The sequence below is a fragment of the Lolium rigidum genome, chromosome 6 (assembly GCF_022539505.1).
Source record: "Lolium rigidum isolate FL_2022 chromosome 6, APGP_CSIRO_Lrig_0.1, whole genome shotgun sequence".
NCBI lineage: Eukaryota > Viridiplantae > Streptophyta > Magnoliopsida > Poales > Poaceae > Lolium > Lolium rigidum.
Window position 1 is genome coordinate 288,166,127 of NC_061513.1, and position 19,174 is coordinate 288,185,300.

At 40.9% G+C, this 19,174-nt stretch overlaps 2 protein-coding genes across 2 annotated transcripts; one reads left to right on the top strand and one right to left on the bottom strand.

Moving 5' to 3' along the window:
* The first annotated feature begins 1,666 nt into the window (after window positions 1-1,666).
* On the top strand, window positions 1,667-13,795 carry LOC124659935 (exocyst complex component SEC6). Its single transcript, XM_047197740.1, has 25 exons — window positions 1,667-1,805; window positions 2,560-2,598; window positions 2,764-2,852; window positions 2,963-3,053; window positions 3,206-3,295; window positions 3,405-3,484; window positions 4,186-4,278; window positions 4,966-4,992; window positions 5,344-5,451; window positions 7,232-7,370; window positions 7,471-7,518; window positions 8,069-8,124; window positions 8,722-8,830; window positions 8,964-9,104; window positions 9,175-9,354; window positions 9,474-9,557; window positions 9,660-9,746; window positions 10,350-10,394; window positions 11,098-11,176; window positions 11,684-11,753; window positions 12,184-12,271; window positions 12,504-12,593; window positions 13,000-13,116; window positions 13,219-13,281; window positions 13,433-13,795. The coding sequence occupies exons 1-25, from the start codon at window positions 1,683-1,685 to the stop codon at window positions 13,562-13,564; spliced, it is 2,268 nt and encodes a 755-aa protein (XP_047053696.1). The 5' UTR covers window positions 1,667-1,682; the 3' UTR covers window positions 13,565-13,795.
* A 2,417-nt stretch (window positions 13,796-16,212) lies between these two features.
* On the bottom strand, window positions 16,213-18,627 carry LOC124665446 (shikimate kinase 1, chloroplastic-like). Its single transcript, XM_047202863.1, has 10 exons — window positions 18,290-18,627; window positions 18,023-18,069; window positions 17,841-17,895; window positions 17,668-17,740; window positions 17,463-17,550; window positions 17,259-17,341; window positions 17,042-17,171; window positions 16,791-16,869; window positions 16,572-16,636; window positions 16,213-16,450 (listed from the first exon to the last, which is right to left on the bottom strand). Exons 1-10 carry the CDS (start codon window positions 18,492-18,494, stop codon window positions 16,361-16,363), a joined length of 915 nt encoding a protein of 304 aa, XP_047058819.1. The 5' UTR covers window positions 18,495-18,627; the 3' UTR covers window positions 16,213-16,360.
* Between the last annotated feature and the right edge of the window lie 547 nt (window positions 18,628-19,174).

A 19,174-nucleotide genomic window follows, 5' to 3' on the forward strand; every position in this document is an offset into this window, starting at 1 on the left:
TGATAACAAGACAGTTCAACATATGGATCTGTGCAAACTTGTTGTAACGAGATTAAGAGGTGCCGAGAACCAACCTGTGGTTGGATGGTTAGGAGGTCAGCGGCACCTCTAGCCCATCACAGTTCAAATTCTAGATTTAACATTTTGGTGTCTCATTAAAAGGTGAAATATTATTCAGTGGGAGGCGATGTTCCCGTCGACACCAATGCGCCTGTGGTGACATCGTCAATCTCAAGATCCGACAGATCAGTTTCTTGGACCTAGTCTCTCGGAGATGCTCATAAGGGTTAGAGTGTGTGTACGTGCGTTCATAGGGGTGAGTGTATGTACGAATATGTGAGCGTAAAGATCATGCTGAGTGCTGATGAGACCTGCTGCAACACCGCTTAATAAATTATTTGGATTTTCGGAAACGCATGCGCTATTGACAAATGAAGTCTCTAGAGTACTGCACCTAAATGTGGATGTGCACTTGTTGAAAATTGAGAATGGTGACTAGATAATTGAAAAAGGAGTTAGTTTTGTTTTATACTCACTTCTTTCCTAGTTCTATATATTTCTAATTGTAAGAGGATACACACAAAGAATCAGACCAAAAGATGTATTTCTATGTAAGTTTTAACAGAGGAAGCTTTAGATGTTGTTGATTTCACCAGCGAGCATGGTGAAGAAGACGCAACAAGAGGTGTCGTCGATGTACTTGGCATATCATGCATACCCCTAGGCGATATCATGGTGTAGGGATCCCCAACATGCAAGAGCACAACCCACAAAAATGGGTTACTTGCTCGGTCGCTCCCCACCATGAGGCATAGCCTACTTCGAGGTTGTCTATTTGGGTAATACTTAAAATTATTTCTGACTAGAGCTCTTTAAGAAACAATCACATTTTCTCTACGAGTACAAGTTTCGTTGATTCAACATCCTACCCCTTTTCACCAGCTTTGCAAAGACTTATGTATATACTTGATAATATCGTTTTTGGATTTCTTTTCTAAGAGTGCGGTTGACAAGTCCAAGAGAACAGTTATGCTTATATTTTAAGTAATGTTTAAAATCTAAGCCTAATAATTATGAGTAATGTTAAGAATTTCTCGTTAGTAGAGGGGACAACTATACTTCTACAAAAAGCCATCATCTAAGAAGTTTACTTAATACTTTCTCCGTCCATAAACGTATGTATGGACAGAGTTAGTATGAGAGTTGATAATTTTAATTTAAAAAATAATGCACATTCTAAAACTAAAATTTAAAACAGAAGGTAGGATATGTCGCATGCTTCTCCTTCTCCTCGTTTTTAGTCATGAACCACCATGGAGAAGAAACTACACCACGCATTCTTCGCCATCTCCGCGTTGAACTTTCGTCACTCGTAAAAACTCGTTTTCATGGACTAAAGATTCAGAATTTTTTGGAAAGAAACATCAAAATAGGAGAGTGAAAGACTAATATGAATGAAGTGAGTTTCTTCGAAAGAAAGCCTCATCAGATCTCTCGTCCTCACTGTTTTTCTACCCGTTAGCCATAAAAACACACCCGACCACGCCTTGGTCGCGATCTCTGTTGTTTTCCTCATCACCAATTCACCGCACCCGCGGCGGCCTCCACCGAGCTCCCATCCGCCTGGATTCGGGCGCGGCTCGCCGAGGCGTAGGGCGGCGGCAGGCCGGCGTCCGGCGGCCATGGAGGATCTGGGCATCGAGGCGAAGGAGGCGGCCGTGCGCGAGGTGGCGAAGCTGCTCCCGCTCCCGGACCTCCTCGCCTCCATCGCCTCCATCAAGTCCGACTACCTCGCGCGGCAGCAGGTGATGCGACGCGATCCCCCTCGGTTCTGCTCTCGTGGACGTGGTCAATTGTGGCGGAATCTCAAGTAGTGGGCGGGTAGATTCGGTACACCGTGAACACTGTCCGATAGGCATCATCCCCAATCTCGCCCCGAATGCATCCGGCATTCCACAACTCGCCCTGAAATTGTTTGCTCTCGGGCCGTGATCCGGTGCCTCTGATTCTGCTGCAATTGAGCCCGCGCTGTGATCACGGCAGAATCGTATTCTCAGCTTACGCCCATGTACGATCACGGAGTAGCTAGTTATGTGTAATTGCGCTTGCTTAAGGTGAAATGTTCTAGAGGTCTTGGTACGAGCGAGCTGTTCGTGTGAAGTGATGGTGGCCTCTGAGATTCAATGGAGCCTTTTTTTCTTGGATTTTGACACAATCTACATGGTTTGTACTAGTAGTCAGATTTTTTCGGCAGCTGAGCTGGAACTGTGACGTTTAGCTTCTGTGTGATGAGCTGTTCCTGTTAATATGGTTTGAGCACCAGGCTGTCAATGCTGAATTTGAACCAACATTTGATTCACAAGTATTTCTTTATTTTTTGGTACTGTGAAATAAGGCTAAATTTCATTCACATGAAAGTAAGAAAACAACATGCTATAACGTATATGCGCATTAAAACGATCCAGGCATACATTTCCATTGGGGTATTATGAGTATATTAATAGTTATGTCACTTTATACACTTTCTGGTTATCTGACTATGTTCTACAATTTCTTCAGACAAATGATACTCAACTCAGTACAATGGTGGCAGAACAGGTGCGCCTTAATATCTACTATGAGCTGCCAAACTTACTACTTTTAATACTATTATTAACCAGTCTGAGCCGTGCCCAAATTACAGTTTCTGCCCCAGTCATTCACGCAGCTTCATGTCTGCCTGCTAGATGATAAATTCTTTACGTGAATATTTCAAAATTGCAGGTTGAGCAAGCTCATGCTGGTATCAATGCTCTTGCGGTATCACAAGAAACAATAAACAGTCTACGTGAGAACTTCATAGATATTGATAAGTAAGCTTGCTGTCTTGATTTTAACATTTTCATATGCTCGTGATAGAGTATTTCTTGAGGCTGTATGTTTTCCTTCACCTCTAAGCCCTATTTGTCATAAATGATGGCAGGTTGTGTCAGGAGTGTCAAACGTTAATTGAGAATCATGACAGGATCAAGCTCCTTAGCAATGCAAGAAACAACCTGAATACAACTCTAAAGGTTTGCTGAGTGCCGACTTTAATTTAACAATAGCACTCTTTTATGATTGTACTTACTATATATTATGTATTACTTTCCAACTTACCAATAGGTTGAGCTAATGAAGTTATTGAGCATGAACATTTGATATATTGATTCTCAATGCCTGGTAGGATGTGCAAGGTATGATGTCCATTTCTGTTGAAGCAGCTGCAGCACGTGACTCCTTGAGTGATGACAAAGAGTTAATTCACACTTACGAGGTTGTTTCTTCTTCTCTGGCTTGTCGATTAACACAACAGTTGAATAATCATAATGGTTATGTTCTATTTATCTGACTTCTCTGTATGATCTTTCCTGTGATGAAATTAGAGATTAACAGCTCTTGATGGAAAGCGGCGTTTTGCTTTAGCTGCTGCTGGATCTCATAAGGAAGAAGTTGGCCGATTGAGGTGGACCCCCTCCCATAATCCGTATAACTAGCTACTTTGATAATTATTTGACACACCATCCCTATATTACTTTTGCCGTTGCCTTCTTGTTAGAATGAGGCTAGCTTTTACTAAGGGTGTCAAGTGGTATCCCACTTTTGTCCCACTTGTAGTATAATTTGACTTTTTTAGTACAAATTTTGACATCAAAATTTGAACTACATAGTACAAAATGACATCCCACCGGGATCCCACCTTGACACCCAGGCTTTTACCGAGGCTTGGTTCATCTAAGCTCACATATGCCAGTAGAGTTTAAAGAAACTTGTAATTCATATGCAGCTCTACTCAGCCAACCGCTGTCTATTATTGAAGTTCAGTCCATCTGTAAAACATGTAGCTTATTTATCTTTAATCTTCTGCAACATCCAGTGCATGAGTAAAATTGCTATAATTGCTGAGCTAATAAAAATGATAAACACTAGCGTATGAAACACAAACCTATGGCCATGTATCGATCCATGTTAGCATGACATGTTTAGAGTTATAAGATCTGCATGATGAATCTTTTCTAAGTACAGCTTGCACAATTGAAATTTTGTGCAGTCTGATAGCAAATTCTATTACTATTAGCAATAATGTTAATTAAAACTTACCTGTAGCCTGTGTTGCAGTTAAGTACATAAGTTTAAATCTCATGGTGTTTCTTTTCCTCTCCACAGAGAATACTTTGAAGATGTTGATCGATCTTGGGAAACATTTGAAAAGACGTTATGGGCACATATCACTAACTTTTTTAGACTTTCAAAAGAGAGGTACTGATTTTTGTTATCATGCACTTTGAGTTTTGTATTAACATGGTAAATGACTGGATTTTCCCTATGGTCTTAAGTACACAAGTTCGATAACTGAGGCGATATTTTGTTGCCATCCTTGTATCCTCATTCATCTTGAATACTATTCATATATGCTTATGGAACTTACCAAATGATGGTTGCAAGAGGAAGGTTACTTCAAATACGTGATGACAGAGTAGCTTTAAAATTTTGAAAGTTTAAGCAAGACTAATTTCAAATTGTAGTCAGGATGAGGCAAGTAATGAAATCCTTGCATTGATCTGACATGACCCAAAGAACAACGGAGACAGTATGACAAATCTATATTTCGAGCTCTTTGTTGCCTTCCCTGTTACCTTTTACCGTTAAGCATGGGGGTGCCACTTGGAGATTTTTCTGCAAATATAATAACACATCTTCTCAATAGACATGTTACACAACTTCTTATGATCTACTCCTATAATACATCTTTTCAATAGACTGAGATTGTTGTCTTAACTCTTAAACTAGTTTTTTTATACATTATCATTTTGCACTGCACATTTTATCCAAAATATGGGTGATCAAATATTCTAAAGGTGACCTAAGATGCATGCACGTACCCTAATATATTCATCCATGTGTACACCCTGTTACTCACACTTCTTCTATTTTTCCCTTTTGCAGCCCTCAGACGTTGGTCCGAGCTTTAAGGTATAGCTTATTCTTACCATGTCCTTTCATTTTCAATACATCAATGTTCAAAGCTGAATGGTTGAAGCAGCCTGCAGTCAAATACTGTTTCCCCTTGTCATTTCCATTCGTTGAAATGTTTATTAAGGAAATACTACCTCTGTTCTCCTTTAATCGACGCAACCACCTGCTAATTTCATGCATGCATGCTACTCTGCGTCAATTAAAGATGAACGGAGGGAAGTAGTTTACTGAAATATAAGTTTTTCTTGGGGTTGGAAAATGAGTTGTGCTGTCTCTGTTTCATGTTTATCTTTTAGTTCACACACATATTACTGCACGTGATCCTTCAAATTCACATTCTTATCTCAGGGTTGTTGAAATGCAAGAGATCATAGACCAACAAGTTGCAGAGGAAGCAGCTGAGGCTGAGGGTGCGGGCGCTATGGCTGCAATAACAAACCAGCGTAGAACGACAAAGTACTCTACTTCTCTAACATTTTTCTCTACTTCCAGTTCTAGTAGGAAGATGATATTGTACATTTCATGCTTGTGTAGCAAAGTCATAACATCTTTCAGGACATAGCATATTAGCATTTATATGGCGTGAAAATGTATCACTAGATTCGTTTTCAAAAATACTTACTGATAATTATTATTTTGTATCATATAAAACACGTACTGGTGGAGTAAACCTTGATCAAAGCCTTTTTTTTTCGAGAAAACCCAAAAGCTTGCGTTTCGCTGCATTGATAGAGAGAGTTTGATACAAGCCTAGAGAGGCCACACCCGAGTACAACGCGACACACTACACACTAAACTGTGGGGAGCAGTGCCGCAAGCCCCGAAGCCACTGCTGTCGCCCACGATTTGGCATCCGCCTTTATCGTGTCGAGCAAGCCGTGAAGGTTGGGTCGCGCGCCATTGAAGATGATAGCGTTGCTCCGCTTCCATAGCCACCAAACCGTGAGCATGATCGCCGAGGAGATGCCCTTACGGGTCGCCTTTGGGGAAGCTCGGATGGTTGTATCCCACCAATCAACGAACAAAACCCCCTCAGCCGGAATGGCCAGCGGCGAGCGAATCAGACAGTACCTCATGCCAGGTGATCCGAGAGTAGGGGCATCCGACTAGGATGCTGCAATCTTGATCAAAGCCTTGCCTTAGGGAAACCCGATACACCCTACATATTGGAATGGAGGGACGGAGGGAGCATTATTATACCTACTATATTGTACATTTCGTGCTATCGTAAATGTAATATAGGAGTACTTAGACACTTCGTGTTCAGACCAGAATTTGCTCATCTATGAACTTGGGCCCCAATTCAGTAAATGAATTCATGACTTGTAAAGGGGCAGGAAACATGTCAGCTGTTGTGGCATATTGTCCTGATGGCCATTTTACGATGGACTATTTCACATATACATATAATTTATTTTTTTGAAAGCGGGATATTATTAATCAATCAACAGAGTACAAATTACAACTCAGACTTGATCGCGTCCACAACACAGGGCGGAGCCGATCATAACAGAACACCCCCACTTCAAAACAGAACTTACCTAAATTGGGCGCAGCACCATTGACAGTTCTATTTATATTGCTAACCTTGGAGCTAGGAAAACTTGGAAGCAATCCCTTTATCTCTTTTGCAATACCTGCAATGGCTAATTTGCTGGACATTGAATTATTGATCTCCTGCACAATCAAGCTCCACATGTACTGGTTTAGCAGAGATAGAGAGGATAGACTTAATCTCTTGTAGACCAGATACAACCTCAGCAGTTTTGGAACTTGGGCTATTAGGAATCGACCTCCAAGCTGATAAGATGGTATTCCCAGAATCACTTATAAGTACAGCTCCCCACAACCTTTCTTCTCTTTTACAAAGCCAGCCTCCACATTTAATTTTAGCTACCCTACCTCAGGTTTCTCCCATCCCACCTTTACCTCTTTTATTCTTCTTGAGCACATATAGTTAAAACTGCAGTCTGGCTAAATATGGGTTCACAGATCAATTAACTTGATCCATCGTACAATATTTTGCACAAACTTGCTCGCCTGTGTTATATTGCTTTTCTGTCGTATCCAACAACTTGACCTTTTGCAACTGTGACTTCTCTGTGTATTATTTATTGTATGTCTATTGTGAACTACCCATCAATCCATCATAACATATGTGAGGATCTCACAAAATAGTACTCATTTCGCCAGCTTGTCTCCTATTGATTGCTAATGATTTGGCTCATTGTGGCAGAAAAGGTGCAGGGGCAGCATCAACCCCAAGAAATGGTGCCCAAGAGAAATCAAAGAGCCAGGGAAAGGGCTACAAGGACAAATGTTATGAGTGCATAGGGAAGGCTGTTGAGGACCGCTTCAGCAAATTGCTCACTGAGGTAGCACACCCTGATCCCGGATTCAAGTCTTCATTGTGTGCTTAACTGGTTATGCACTATCCATGCATTTCCAGCAGTTGCTAATGATTTCATCACACAGCTCGTTTACTCAGAAGATTTTATGGAAGCTCTGGAGGAAGCTAAGGCAGTAAGTAGTCTGACTTCTACACTTGTTATAGTAACCACATCACAATAGAGAGAACAAAAAGTTTAACCCCTCTGTTTAGTTTTCTCTGGAGTACAAACTGGTATAAGAGCCAACCTGGACTTCTCAATTCCGTTCAGTTAACCCCCTGGGATTCTGAGATGATATTTCTCTGTGTACGTGACAGAATCCCCTCTGACTAGTCAGTTTAACTTGATTCGATTAGTCACAACTAGTTTCCTAGCAGATGGGGCAGCTACTCGTCTCGTGGACCTAAAGCCTCAACAGTGAACTATCCTTTTCATTTCCATTGTATGTTAACTTATTATTTTTAAGGAATTTAAAAAGAGACTTGTTCATCAGTAATCATGCACCACTGTGTACATTTTTTGGCTCAATAGTTTACCATTCCTTTGCTCTAGATGATCTAAATGTATGTTAATTGTCATCTCTACCACTATACCTTAATCCTACTTGTTCTACAAAATGGTCTTGACAAAGTATAGCTGATGACTTACATAAGGATCATCTTTCTGCTCCTGATAAAACACAGATTGGTGATGAGCTTGGCGATATCTATGACTATGTTGCACCATGTTTCCCTCCTAGGTATGATGATGGTATTACAAATATACTTATCCTTGGAAGAGATTTCCAGAACTATTTGTTCTATATGCACAAAAAATTAATACCTGTTTGCTACAGAAATTAACAAGACAAAGATATGTCAAGGGCTCCTATCATATGGCATTCTAACTTTTCAATACATCAATTGCTTAAAAGTTACTCCCCTCCATTTAAAATTAATTGAAGTTGTAGCTCTGTCATACGTAAAACTTTTGTAATTTTGACCAAGTCTAGAGAAAAATGTATCAACATCTACAACACTAAGTTATTTTCTTTATTTGATCTTGTCCATATTAGCACACATATTTGTATATGCTTGTCAAACTCAAATAAGTTTTACTTATGACAAAGTTAGAAGTTTAATTAATTTGGAATAGAGGAAGTACATCACAGATTCATGTGGTGAAGAACATGTTTTCACCTTGTATGAAATATTGGTGGCTTGATTTCATGATTCTTTCTGTATTCTACACAAAAAAAAAAAATCTTGATTCTTTCTTTGCCATTTTGACATTTCATCGATGGCTAATATTTCCCGTGGCTTTCACTAACTTTATTGGTCTTCTTATTTCCACGCAGATATGAAATTTTCCAGCTCCTTGTAAATCTATATACCGAAAGGTTTGTTCAGATGCTAAGACTTCTCAGTGAAAGAGCAAATGATATTCAAAATATAAATATACTAAAGGTATATGATTTTTATATTCATTGTGTTATTATGCTATATTTTTTCTCCATGTGATGAACACCTGTCAATATATTGTTTCTGTTTGTTGTATTTCTCTTATAGTGCAAGCGCATTTACTAACTGCTCACTGCAGGTAACAGGTTGGATTGTGCAGTATCAAGATAATCTTATTGGCCTTGGTGTGGACGAGTCTCTTGCCCAAGTTTGTTCAGAAAGTGGTGCATTGGATCCCCTCATGAATATGTATGTAGAGCGTATGCAGGCAACAACTAAGGTACTAATTTTATCCCTTGAATTCAAATTGACCTTAATCATGATTATTCATACTCCTTTTGCTTCTGTAGAAATGGTACACTAACATTTTGGAGGCTGATAAAACACAACCACCAAAGAGTACAGAAGATGGAAAACTATATACACCTGCAGCTGTAGATTTATTCAGAATATTGACAGAGCAAGTGCAGATAGTTAGAGAAAATAGCACTGATGTCATGCTATATCGTATTGCTCTTGCAGTTATTCAGGTACTTCGCAGTTTCCATTCAAGATTATTTAAGCCTCGCCTGTTTTGCTTTGCTTCGTTCGGCTTCAACTAAATTACTGAAATATGCCAATTCAGTCTTACTCCTTGATTCCTTCATAGGTCATGCTTGATTTTCAAGCAGCTGAGAGGCAAAGACTTGAGGAGCCAGCTTCTGATGTCGGTCTGGAATGTCTGTGTGCTTTGGTGCGTTTATTTTTTTTCATTACTATGTATATCTTGTCACCCCATGATAGTCCCCTGCTGCCCTTCGTATCTTATCATGTGGTCCTTGTATTATTTGAGCAGATTAACAACAACCTGCGTTGCTACGAACTTTCATCAGAGCTAAGTAGCAGCACACTGGAATCACTTCCAGAGAACTATGCTGAACAGGTGCAAATGAGTCATTAAGCCTGGTCCTCTTAGATGCCATTCTTTCACGTTTTCAAACTTGTCTGGAGATGGCTTCATGTGTTTTCAGTCATATACATCATTAAATTCTCCGTTTTCTTTTACTATAAATGCTATTCAGACATCTATACTATCACAGTCTATGTGCATGGAGGTAAACTAGCACTTTCAGAATGGAGGTAGAACATTTTCATGGACCATAACTCGTATAATAGAACTTGTATTCTAGTATTCTACATGCATGCAGACTAGTTCTAGATATATGCATTGTTGTCAAGCAAACTGAGTTGGATAAATCTGGTCCGTGCTGGGACATAGGCAGATTACTGGTCAGGGCACCTTTTGGGATTTTCTGTAACGTGCTAAGACTGGTAAATTGGGAGAGTTAATTGAATTCAGAAGTTGATGACAACCTAGAGTTGAAAATATGTGTTACTATTGCATTTTTTTTCATCTCTAGCCTACCGCAACTTGCTTGGAACAAAAGGCTGTGTTGTTGTATTCCAAATTTTATATGTTTCTTTCCATTTGCACACCTCAATCATTTTTAGGCTGTAGATGGGAAAGTAAAATTCAATTTTGCAGGTTAATTTTGAAGACACTTGCAAAGGATTTCTTGAGGTTGCCAAGGTTTGTTCTACAATCTACATGCATAAGATAAATTATACTATATGTATAACTGTTCAAGTAACCTTAGTGTTAGGTTTCAGAAATGACCTGCTGATCAGCGTGAAACTATTTCTTGAGGTGTCTGATGTTTACTCTACACTGATGTATTAATTGCATACATTGTTACGACTAGTTCATAAGTAATTTTGGTGAAGTTTCCAGATCCTGCTATGGGCTAGTTGAAATTTTCGTTTTGGCATTTCATACACCCCTTAACTTCTTGCTGATGTGGTCCTGTAACCAAGATCCTTTCTTATACATACTACACTAGAAAGTTAGGAGATTGTATAGAAACTGAAACACTCCAGCACAAAGTGGGGAGTTAATGAAAAAAGACACTTGCTGAGACACCTAGTTATGGTCTAAGGACTCTTTTTACCACATTACTTTGCCAAGATTCTAGAAAAGCTAGTTAAATATTGAATACTACTAAAAATGAGCACTGCACTGGTAAACTCTTGGTTGTCAACACTGGTTTCTGGCAAGTTGCTGTCCAGTACTGCCCAAGAGACAGGTGCTAAGAGTGGTTGGCGCACATTGACTCAACTGTCTTGCCTCAGATGTTGTGAGAATTGGCCATTTTTTGCTGGTTCATCTTCCAGACAATGTTATTTGATATGGCTGCATCTGTAGCTCTAACTAAAGTTCTTGATTCTTTCGACAGGAGGCGGTCCTTCAGACTGTTGGTGTTATTTTCGAAGACCCAGGTGTGCAGGATTTGCTTGCAAAGGTTTACCAAAAAGGTAATTCATTGTTAATATTTGGGTAACAAATTATGACTTCCCATGCACCCTTTGTATGAGTTATTTCCTTCTTTTTGTCAAATTTTCGAGCTTAAACATAAGCAGCTCCTGTCCGTCTGTGAAAGTCTGAGAGCCTTATCTAGAAACCCAGAAACGCACTGGGATATTTCTAGCATTTGTATGCTTACATAATAACAATGATGACATGTATTTCCAGATATTTCATTCACTGGTATTGATTATTTTGCTATCGCTGTTGCCTCTCTATTCAATTGTCGCTTGTGGTTGGCAGCTGTATGCAAATAGTTGTTTACCTCTTCTCCTTATGGCTAACTGCTTTAGGAATTCTCTGGGCATTGCTTTCTAAGGCTGTATGCAGATAGTCGTTTACCTCTTCTCCTTATGGTTAACAGCTTTAGGAATTCTCTGGGCACTGCTTTCTAAGGCTGTATGCAAGTGTTTCCTAGTGAATCAGTTAGTCTCTAACAGTGGTTCATGTTTTTTCAGACTGGATGGATGGAATGGTGACTGAATATCTGGTTGCAACATTTGCTGATTATTTTGGCGATGTGAAACTGTAAGTTTACACAATAGGTGTTATGGGGTGGATGGGTTATCCCCTGAGAAATGCCATTGTTTATGCTTATCGTACATTAACTGTGCCTTTACTATAAGTTGGTTTGGGAGACTTAACTTTTCAGAAAATTGCACCTCCACCAAATTTTCTGATATAACCTAAAAATACAACTGAACCCTGAATTCTCAACATAAATCATATTCATACATAGTTTACCATTTCTGGATACAAAGTCCAAATCGATAAATTTCAAAATTTGTAATGATCATCTTATATATCTATATATTTTTTATAAGAGATGCCATCCTATCATTAATACTCCTATGAGCTATGGGCTTATGGCATGCTAATGCAGTCTATCACCAATAATATCATAGCTCGTTCTATCTTTTTGCTCATAATTGTAAAACTTTTGGGTTTATTTCTCTAGATATATTGAAGAAAGATCATTTCGAAGATTTGTGGAGTCTTGCCTAGAGGAAACAATAGTTATATATGTTGATCATCTTCTCAGTCAGGTTTGCAGAACTCCCCTTAGTACTATTGAGAATAACCGTGTACTTGTGATTTCAAAGGATGTTGGGAACATATGTTTGATATATTGAATATCCAAAAGGAAGAACTTTGTAGTGTTTCTTAGAATCATTCTGGAATGGGCTGTTGCTATTGCGCTCTGGGTTCAGATAGCATTTTTACTGATTATTTCACACTTAATTTCATCTTATCTCTTGCAATTGCTTGGACCTTTAGAAAAACTACATAAAAGAAGAAACGGTTGAGAGGATGAGGCTAGATGAAGAAGTGCTTATGGATTTCTTCAGAGAGTACACTAATGTGACGGTAAGTATACTTATTGCTGGAAGTTTCGTACTACAATTCCTTTTGCCACATTATGTGGCAGTATGAATATTGAAAAGCATTTCATGCAGCAGTAGAGTGCATGAGAACTGAGTGCTAACTCTGTGGCAAGGCTAGCGAGTGTGCAGCCAGCCCACCCGGGTTTGAATCCCCACCTAGCGGTAATTTCGCGGGGAGGGGAGGACTTTAAACCGGGTTATCATCCTAGCGTCCATCCTCGGGGAGAGTCTCGTCCTACCTAACAACGTATAGCCAAGGGAGGGATCATTCCCCCGTTGGTCAACATTAATAGTAGAGTGCATGCATTTTCTGGTGCAATACATTCTAGTCCCACATTTTATTCTTTTTCTTCTATTCTCTGAAATGCTGGCTTTGCAATGTGCTCCAGAAAGTTGAGAACAGAGTACGGATTCTGGCTGATCTAAGGGAGCTTGCGTCAGCTGAAAGTCTGGATACTTTCACTCTCATTTATACAAATATTCTGGAACACCAACCAGATTGCCCGGTAATTTCTTTCAAGCATAATGATTTCCCATGTTTAATCATACTATTATAGTGCATAAGCTTTATCCTTCCAGCTCCGCAATCTGACTTTACTGTTATGTAGTCTGAGGTGGTTGAGAAGCTTGTTGCATTGCGGGAAGGAATTCCACGGAAAGAAGCCAAGGAGGTAAGGCTGTTATTTCTCACATTATAAGCATCTGGTGTCCGACTGTCTGTATGAACATTCCAGGCTAGACCTATGCTAATTTAATTTTAAAACATGGAAATAATTTCATGAAAATTTGGTTTTGGATTCTTATACCCTACTCATTTGTTAGGTAGTACAAGAATGCAAGGAGATATACGAGAACTCCCTCGTAGATGGCAATCCTCCAAAGTCGGGATTCGTGTTTGGCAAATTGAAGTGCCTAACAGTACGGAAAGGCATATGGGGGAAGCTTGGACAGTGACAACGTGCTACTGAACATACTAAATTCACGTGCCAAGAAAGATTTTGTTTTCTTTTTTGCTCATTCTTTTGTTTGTCTTGTAAGCCTGTTGCCCATGTGACGTGTGTATGCCTTAGCATGAGAAGAGCTGGAATGTATTGTTTCTACTATTTGGTTAGCAATTTTTTTGCTGTAAAGATGAATGTTTCGAAACTTCATATTTATTCGTTGAATAAAATGGCTAGTAATGTATTCCTGAGTGGCACCAAGCTTGCCATTACCTTACGAGCTACGGCGAGCAGCTGCCATTTTCAGGATGGACTGCTTTGCTGTTTCTTCCTGACACAGTCCAAGGTTCTGAAGTTCTTACGGAATACGCTTCCCATCCGTTGGCCGATCGAGGGGAAAAGATCGGTCTTCCCTCTCATCATGCATCGTGTATTCCGTTAGGCCTACCCACGAGCTCCTCTCTCTTCCTTCCCTCCCTCTCACTCCAAATTGTTGTTACGTTGCAGGGTTGCAAGGAACTCGAGGGGAACGGTTCGTGTTGTGGTCATCAAATCTCCTGCCGATGAGGCTTCGACAAGCTGAATCCGTGGCCGTCCACCGCTCCTGCCCCATGTCCTTTATCCTCCATGTAAGCCATGGCAATGGTCATGAGGAGCTTTGAAATTTGAGGTCTCTAACCAACCCTGAGCCTTGAAACCGGTAGGAATGGATCTGTGGTTGTCTTCTCCAGTGCTGACTGGGCCCCAGCGAGCCGGATTCGCAGTCGACGACACCAAATCGGTGAGATGTGGTCCACCATGGACAAGTATCCTCCTTGTTTTTCTCAATGTTGCATACATTAATTATGTTTTGTAACAAATGCGTATGAGTTTTATAGCGAAAGTGCAAGCCAGATGTTGTATTGTTTATCTGGGTGTTTGCCACAAGTTTGAGTTTTTCCATATTATATAATGTTGTGTAGGTTATTCAAATTTGTAACAAACGTGTATGAGCTTTGTAGCAAAAGCACAAGTGAGATGTTGTATTGTTTATCTAGGCGTCTCCCAAACGTTTGAGTTTTCCCATATCATCCGATCTTGTGTAAGTTATTTAAATTTGTAACATACTCGTGCATGATTTGTTGGAAATGTAGATGCCAGATGTTGTAAAGGTTTGGTATAGTTGAATATTTCCTCAATTTTTTGACAATGTTTACGTGTACTTCAACATAAATGTAGCAAATACATAATTAATTTGTTGGAATAGTTGGTGATTTTTGTTTCAATCAATCTATATCAAGATGTTTACGTGTATTTCAACAAAATGTAGCAATACATAATTATTTTGTTGGAATAGATGGTGATTTTTATTGCAATCGATCTATATCAAGATAAAAAAATCTTAACCACGGTTTCATTTCTACAAGCCCATGGTATTTTTGTTGTACTAGCTTTTTGTTAAAACTGTTGCTGATTTTTGTTGTAAATCAATCTAAAATAATGTTGTTGCTCCCAAGGTATTTGATTGGAAACTGATCAATGGCTGCTGGGAAGTTCAGATAGATTAGGGGAAGGTTGATATCACAGCAGAAGTTCAGATAGATTAGGGGAAGGTTGATATCACAGCACCAAACCAGAGAAAAAGAGTTGTTGGCTGCATTGGTACCAAATTTACCGCTGGATTGTAACGATGAACTGTCATCTTAGTTAAAGTTGTATTGACGACCTACCATTTGTAATAGGTAGAACTTGTATTTAATTCCATACTCACATGAAGAAATTTTATTTATTTATTGTTTTATGTATGTGATGTGGTGTTCTACAGTAAGGTCGCGATTAGAGAGAAGAAATAACCACGAACATAGGTTGCAAACAACGAGACATGAATATTTGCATTGTCGTAGCCATTTTTGTTCTCGCGCAAAAAAAACATACATCAGGTTTGAAACTGAATGCAGATGACAAAGGCTACGTGGAACATGACTCTCAACGTGGCCCTACCGCAACAGGCTCCGGCATGCATGTCCCTGTGATAGCCGAAATGGCTGTTCGTAGGCCTCTCAAGTTAAGATAGCCATTTTATCTTACCACTTTGTACTTATTTTGCCTGTTTCACTATTTCTCCTACTCTTGTGGTTCTTGACACTAAATCACGAAATATAAATTCATCAACACAACTCAGCAACAAATGAGCCAAAGAATGCAATACCATTAGGGATGCAAAGCGACACCAAATCTGCCCTGCTTCGTAGTTAAAATCAGTTAAATTAATATTTTACTAATTATTCTAATTTAAATTAGATAATACTCTCGCGGGCTTATACAAGATGCCACTTGCAACCCTATCAATACCACCGTGGACAATTGGTCAAGCCATGGTGAATATCTTTTTCCGAGATTGGTGTGTCCGTTTGTCCTGGCCCGCTCCACCAGCCATATTTGGGAGACGATGCCTCGTCTTACAATGCCTGGTCCTACGATCTGGTCCATTGAAGGGTGGTCATACCAAAAATTGATGCTGACCGGGCACCAACCTATGATTTGAGCTTATCCAGTCCAAGGAGGCTAGGAGGGTGACATTTTGTTTTCTGAAACCTGATCACACCTGATGCATTTGTTGAGACTTCACCCGAGTACGAAGTGCCAGGGGACGAAGCCAAATGATGTTTCAGCACACAGAGATTTTCATAATGGCTCATTCATTTCTTCTTTTTTACAGCTTATACAAAATAAAGATACTTCAGCTTTCTCCATGTCGGTACTCGGTACAACAAACAAATAACTCAGCTGCGCTAGGCAGCGCACTACATGGTACAACAAGCCAAAAATCCTACAAGGTCTGCATCCATTGAGCTTGCGATTCTGTTTGTGAGTCAGTGACAGTGTCTTCCGTGACAAAGCTCTCGATCTTGTGGAGCGACTGCACAGTGACAAAGATGTTGTGTTCAGGAAGTTGATATAGTGGTCTGTTCATTTGGAAGGAAAACAGGAAATTCATGGCGGCCCCAACTGATGGCCATAGAAAAGGTTTAAGAAAATACCTCAAGAGCAATGTCGATGGGCGTCAGCTTAGAGACATCACCGTGACCCAGTTTAGATGCAATCTCTGCAAATGGCAAAATACAAATTTGTTATTACATGCAAGAAACATCAAGAAAAAAAAATCAGCTAGTGTCACTAGAATAATTTGTGATCCGTGATCACATAGCTAGGTACAAATTCTAATACTCACTAAATAGAAGGTATTATGGGAATCATACCTTCGAGAGAAACCCTCACATCAGCATTTGCATAAGCATCACCCCTTTGCTCTGCGAGCGTGCTGAGTTTAGAAAAGGCCTGAGATAGAAGCAATTCAATCAATCAGTGATACAAACGCTAACATAAAATGTGGATGGGTGTACACTAGTGCAACAAATGAAAACTTGATTCCTTTATTAAAATTAATCTACGTTACGGTTATTCATATCGATATTCCAGCATTGCACAAATTGCAAGTTCAAGTAGTTACCATTGTGTAAGGATCGCCAGATGGCTGATCTAGAAGAGGACGGGACGCAGTCCCCACTTTAGCAATACGCCTTGCAAGAGCCTCCAGGGGCACATCCAACCAGACAGATAGGCCCTTCTTCATATTTTTCCTGATAATACGACAAGCGGTCATATCTATCAGCAAAAGTGATGGCACGTGCTATTCTGAATGGACAAATAGAGTTAACTCTAGATACCAGTTAACTGGTCGGATAACAGCACCACCTCCAGTAGCAACAACTAATCGCCGCATTGAGGACAAATCCCTCAAGACACTACTCTGGAAAGCATAAACGAATACTTCAGTCTCAATATTAAAAGAGCTCATATGCTGAAGGTTCCCATTCCGGTCAGTAGTCAGTAGTAACAGATGAAAGTATAAGCCAGATGAATTCAGCTACCTCATTATCTCTGAAGAAGGCTTCACTATGAACCTTGAAAATTTGCGCAACCGAAGGCATGCCAACAGCTTGTTCAACCAATTTGTCACTGTAAAGTTGCAGAACAAAAAACTTGCCATCAGTACCTATGCATCACTACAACTACAAGCAAGGGCAATTGCCCTCTTGCAAACTGCTACTGCTAGCTTCATCAGGAAACACAAACCTGTCAAAGAAAGAATAACCCAAAACTTCAGCCAAGATCTTCCCCACCGTACTTTTCCCAGAACCCATCATTCCTGCAGACATGCGTTCGGCCCATCAGTAATAAATTCAGAACTTTCATCCGCCAGTTGATCATTTTTGGTATCTGATAATTTAGGAGGATCGAGAACTAACCAACTAAGTAGATACACCGCCCGTTCATGTGGAACAGAACGTCTTCCGATTTTCTCTGAAATTGCATTTGAGCAAACCAAATTAGACCGGCTGTCAGAAGATATACGGAAACTCTGGTATCAAGATTGATTTATTTTTATTTTTTTTTGCTTTACAAGGTAGTCCAGGGTAGCATTCAGTACCTTCAACAGGAGGGCATCGTCTACGGAGTTATGTAAGTTGTCATGACCTGCACAAGCACAAGATCAGTGGAGGAGATATCAATTTCACTGTATTTCTCCAACGCGTATAGATTGCTCTGCCATGAGACAAATAACCCAATCGATTTAGCCATCCGATCAGAAGATAGAAACGCGCTAAAATTGGACCCAGATGGCGTCAATTTGGCCAAGAACCTTCCGGCCAAATCGAGCCAATCTGATGAAGAAAAAAAGGCGAAGACCGTGTACCTCCGGACGATTTCTTGGCGCGGAGCGGCGCGATGGGCTTGGACCCGCGCGCCCGCACGGCGGCGGCCGGCGACGGCACCTGATCGGCGACCCTGAAGCTCCCGATCCGGGAGCTCCTCCGGGCGTCGCACATCGCGCCCCGGCGGCGGCCGGAGCCGAAGCCCGCCGCCCTCGACTGCAGCGCCATCCCCACGCCCGCCTCCATTGCTCGCCGGTCGCTCTGCCGACACCGCTACGATGCAGGGATGCGGCGAGGCGATCGGCCACGGCTCTGCCTCCCCTGCGGCTAGAGACAAAGAAAGATAGAGAGCGAGAGCAGGTGTCGGGTGATTGCTGGGGAGATCTCTTGCTGGGGCGGCGAGAGAGTGGGGGAATCACGAAAATGTGCGGACTTGAAATAGGCTGGCACATCCGCCGCTGCCGGGAGCCAGCCAAGGACGCCCAGACGCTGCCGAGTAGTTGCGTAATCTGGAGGCGGAGTTACCGTTTTGCCCATCAGGCTTTGACCCAGCGTACCTACTTTCCTCATCCACTCTTGCTTATCTGCTCCCATCGTAGTGAACATTTTTTGCGTGCGGCTAGGGGCAATTTGGTCAGGGACGCGTGAGGGTTAGTTGAGCAGTGGATTTAGTACGGAGATGACTCACCTACCGTGGGGTGCCACGTCGGACTGGCGGGGTTGGTGTGGAGCGCGGAGAGCATCGCATCGTGCCACGGACGGCCAGGAATCCAAACGGAGATGATGGGCAGGAAGAACGGAGATGCTCCATCGCATATTCTACTCACCAGGCGTCTTCGGTACCGTGAGCCTGTTTAGGCCCCCATAGGGACAAACGCTAGGGTCATAGCTCGTCCCAAACAAGTTTAAGCCAAAATCTTCACTTA